Genomic DNA, 3,689 nt, shown 5'->3' on the forward strand with positions numbered 1-3,689 from the left:
CCCGCCCGTTCTCGGAGCCAAACGAGCTGCAACGCTGACTAAACGTAATTGCGGCAAAGTGTCGCCGCCACGCCCCTGCTTCCTTCCCATCCGCGAAAATCCCAGCGACGCGTCTCCCAGTGACGTCGAGGAATAAGGCGACTTCCCGCCGCCACCTTCGGAAGGAGAAGAATCCTTCTTCACACTCGGTCGCGACAGAGGCGCGACACCGAGACAATAAAACACGCCCCGGTATGTTTGACCGGATCGTTCGCACCCGGCGGACTGCCATGGGAGACGGGCGGCGGCGGCGACTTCAAGGACCTCGTCGCGCTGGACAGCTTGGCGGAAAGGTTAATGCCTCGTCTCTGATAAGCAAATGCCCCGCCAATCCCGTCGTGCGAAAGAGAGAGAGAGAGAGAGACGAGCTAGACAGGCTAATAATCATGGGCTGATGGACGCGCAGCGCGTCGAGCGACGGGCGCGTGTAGACTCCGCGACGTTCCCTGACCAACATCGTGAAATGTAGCCGGACGGGTGGGTGGGACGACTGGATAGCACGACCGCGACGGTACCGCTCGCTCGGCGGAAAAGGTTTTAATTTGTAACGTAAGGTCCCGCGACCCCACCTGGGCTTTCATGTGATTATAATCAGGTCGGTATAAAACGCGATTATCTAGCGCGACACGCCCCCGCGTCGCTTGTAAATGAAAATAATGAGAATAGTAAGACTAAAAAACCTGGGGAGGGCGTGAGGCGCACGCAACGTGTGCAGCACGCCTCAATTAAGGGTTAAGCAACATGTCTGTCCAGTCGGGCGGGCTCAGCACTCCTCGCACATCGTCACCTCCGCCACGGCAGACGCTCCTGTCGCGCACGCACAGACACACACACGGGGACAGACAGGACACCCAGGACACTCCCCGAGGCCCCGCCCCGTCGCGCCGTAGGCTCCGCCCCCGCGCGCCCCACTCCGCGACGCGCGTATAGACGCCGCCCACCGGCGACGCGCTTCGGCGCGCCACCGCTGCGCGGCGCTCGCGTCGCGACGGAGGACCTCTCTGCGGCTCCGGCGCGGCCGCGGCCTGGCGCTGCGGCGGGTGACGCGACGACTCACCTGTGGCGGAGCCGCGAGATTTGGCGTCAAACGCGCCGCAGAAATTAAACGTCTCGCCGCGGCTTGCCGACCGGTTGACATGTCAAGCAGTATCAAAAGCCACACTACGATCCGGCAGTTCGTCAACACCTGGATATCGCACCCTTTTACAACGCGTAAAGATGCGAGCTCACAGTCTTCGTTGGGACACGGCGCGCAATGTCGCGCACACCCGAAAACTCCAAGCACACAAGTTTACTTGGCGAGTAGAACGGCACCGGGGTTGACAAAGGTATTCACTGACGTTAGCCTGACATGCCAAAACTCTCAACACGGACTTGAAAAATCGGTAAAATGGGAAAAGTAATAAACTCCTTCCAGTCAGATCTCCGCATGCGTCTATCTCATTCATTCACAGCCGTGTCAGCACTCTACCGTGATAGTTGAACGTCCCGGGCAATGACACTTTTAGGTTCAACAGAAGTTACGGCGGAGACTTAAACCCGTGCGGGAAAAGTACTTGCCGAATTGAACTGAAAGTGTTGCAACACAGACAGAAATTTGTGTCTGATTCTGCGGTGCTGACACGCAAGCCCATTCGTGGAAGTGCGACGACACATCACTTTGATTGAGTCACGCTGAGTGTCGACGGCGGGCCATGAGGTCAGGACACCTGCCTCGTCACCCGACAACTCGACGGAGTGTGGAGACACACGGTGAAGTAGACGCACTGGGATGCTGACCGGGAGAATTTTCACATCAAACCACCAAGGAACTGCTGATGGCACTTAGCGCGAAACCGAAGGAGCGGGACTCAAGTGAAGGTACTCCTCGGCGATGCACACACATCACACACACATTTGGCACATCGTGTTGTCTTTGCACTATGTATCACTATCACACACACTTGTTCACTTGTCGCACCAAACTAGCACAAACTTCACTTAGATGCACTTTTTCACTTGAGCGGCTTGCCACTGCCACCCGTTCCCTACCCGGGTTGACACCCGGGTTGACAACCGCGAGGGTCACTCTTCACTTGCGGTACTCTCTCACTCACAACACACACGTCACTTCACTAGCCCTACCTTCTTCCATTGTTTCCATGGTCTTGTAGCTTTCCATGAGATCGGCGATTGTGGCGGCACAAGGTGCACTAGCAACAATCACTGTCGCCCCACTGTTCAACAAGTCTTCTTTGCGACGCCATCCATTGGCATCGAAATCCACAGCACAAAACTAGTAACAAACTCGCGATAAACTTTTTCTCTCGGCTCCTCACTGTTGAACAACACTAGCACATAGGCACTTGTCACTGCGAGCGGGCATGTCGCGCTGCGAACGGGCGGCGAGACGAGGTCGGCACAACCGCTCGGCAGAGAGGCGCACAGCGGACTGGGACTGTCACAGCGCTGGCACAGGGTCCGCAGGGTCGCTCGGGCCCGGACCCGGCTCGGCTCGCTCCGGTGGGCTCGGCTGGCTCTAGAGCTGGCTCGGCTCGCAGCGCGGCCCGGCTGCTGCCACTGCGTCCCTGCGTCGCTTGTCCGTGCGGCGCTACCGCCACCCCCTCCTCCGCCTCCACCACCGCCGCCGCCGCAGCGGGCCCAGCGACGCCGCTGCCGCCTCCACAGCCGCCGCCCCACCACCGCCGCCGCCGCCGCTCGGGTCGCCTGCCTGGCGCTGGTTCGGTGTTCGGCCGGGCTCGGTCCCCCGCGCCTCGACAGCCTCGGCTGAGACAGGTTGGAGCGAGCGCTGCTGCCATCTGGCGGCGACCGTCGACCCTCCTCTCTCACTTTGTGTCTTGTCCTCTGCGCTGGGTCCTGCGGCTCGGCTCAGTCCTTTGCCAGGGAGGGCCCATGGCTCCAGATCAGTGGCCAGGCCAGCAAAGCCCCGACGGAAGGTGTCGTACAGTGAGCCTGCCCAGCAAACATGTTTCCCTCTCCAGTGTCTCTCTACGTGCAAACAATCTGATATGAGCTTTAGGTGTGTTGTAAGCTTGTGAGGGACCACACCCTTTGTCATCAAAAAGCCGCCGAAAGCGAGGACGTCTTCCCACACAGCCCATCCCCCATACCCACATTAGAATAAGCACCACTTTCCACTCGCATGTGCGGCGGCAGTGGCTGATAAGGCAGGACATTGTTGAGCGTCGTTTTCGTCAACCCACCTTCCTTAATTTTTATGACTTTATTGTTATGGTGCCTTTTGGCGCGCCGCTTGTAAAGGGGGAAGGTGCTCCTCGATAAAACCACCACTTAAGGTGACATCAGGCCAAAGTAAGCAGCTCGGACAGAATTTTGAATCTTGCCACCCCTTCCCCCTCTCTTTCTCTCCCTTTCTCCTCTACCCCTTATCGTCAGCGTGCGCGGGGGAGCGGCACGCACTCTCGCGTCGCTAGAAAACTTTTTCGTCCCTACCCCTTCTTACTCATCTCCCATGCCGTGCACTCCATCCTTGTCGACCGGGCCGCGCCGAGCAGCACCGCACAGATAAATATTTATGCGTGTCTTAAATCGGGCCCATCGCCTTACTAGGAGAGAGGCGGGGACGAGGGGAAGGGGCAGGCGGGGGTGGGTAGTGTGAGCAGGTGAGGTGCGGGGAGAGGGGAGGTTTC

At 58.8% G+C, this 3,689-nt stretch overlaps 1 protein-coding gene across 1 annotated transcript in view; it reads right to left on the reverse strand.

Annotated features, from left to right (window-relative positions):
- The window catches only part of LOC113213222 (zinc finger protein basonuclin-2-like), a 23,413-nt gene extending 20,835 nt beyond the window's left edge, over positions 1–2,578 (reverse strand). Inside the window, exon 1 of the mRNA XM_026432209.2 lies at positions 2,164–2,578. Coding sequence (XP_026287994.1) covers positions 2,164–2,200 — 37 coding nt within the window. The 5' untranslated portion in view covers positions 2,201–2,578. The remainder of the gene's footprint in view (positions 1–2,163) is intronic.
- Positions 2,579–3,689: the final 1,111 nt, after the last annotated feature.

This window comes from Frankliniella occidentalis, unplaced genomic scaffold (genome assembly GCF_000697945.3).
Source record: "Frankliniella occidentalis isolate FOCC.00 unplaced genomic scaffold, Focc_3.1 Scaffold140, whole genome shotgun sequence".
NCBI lineage: Eukaryota > Metazoa > Arthropoda > Insecta > Thysanoptera > Thripidae > Frankliniella > Frankliniella occidentalis.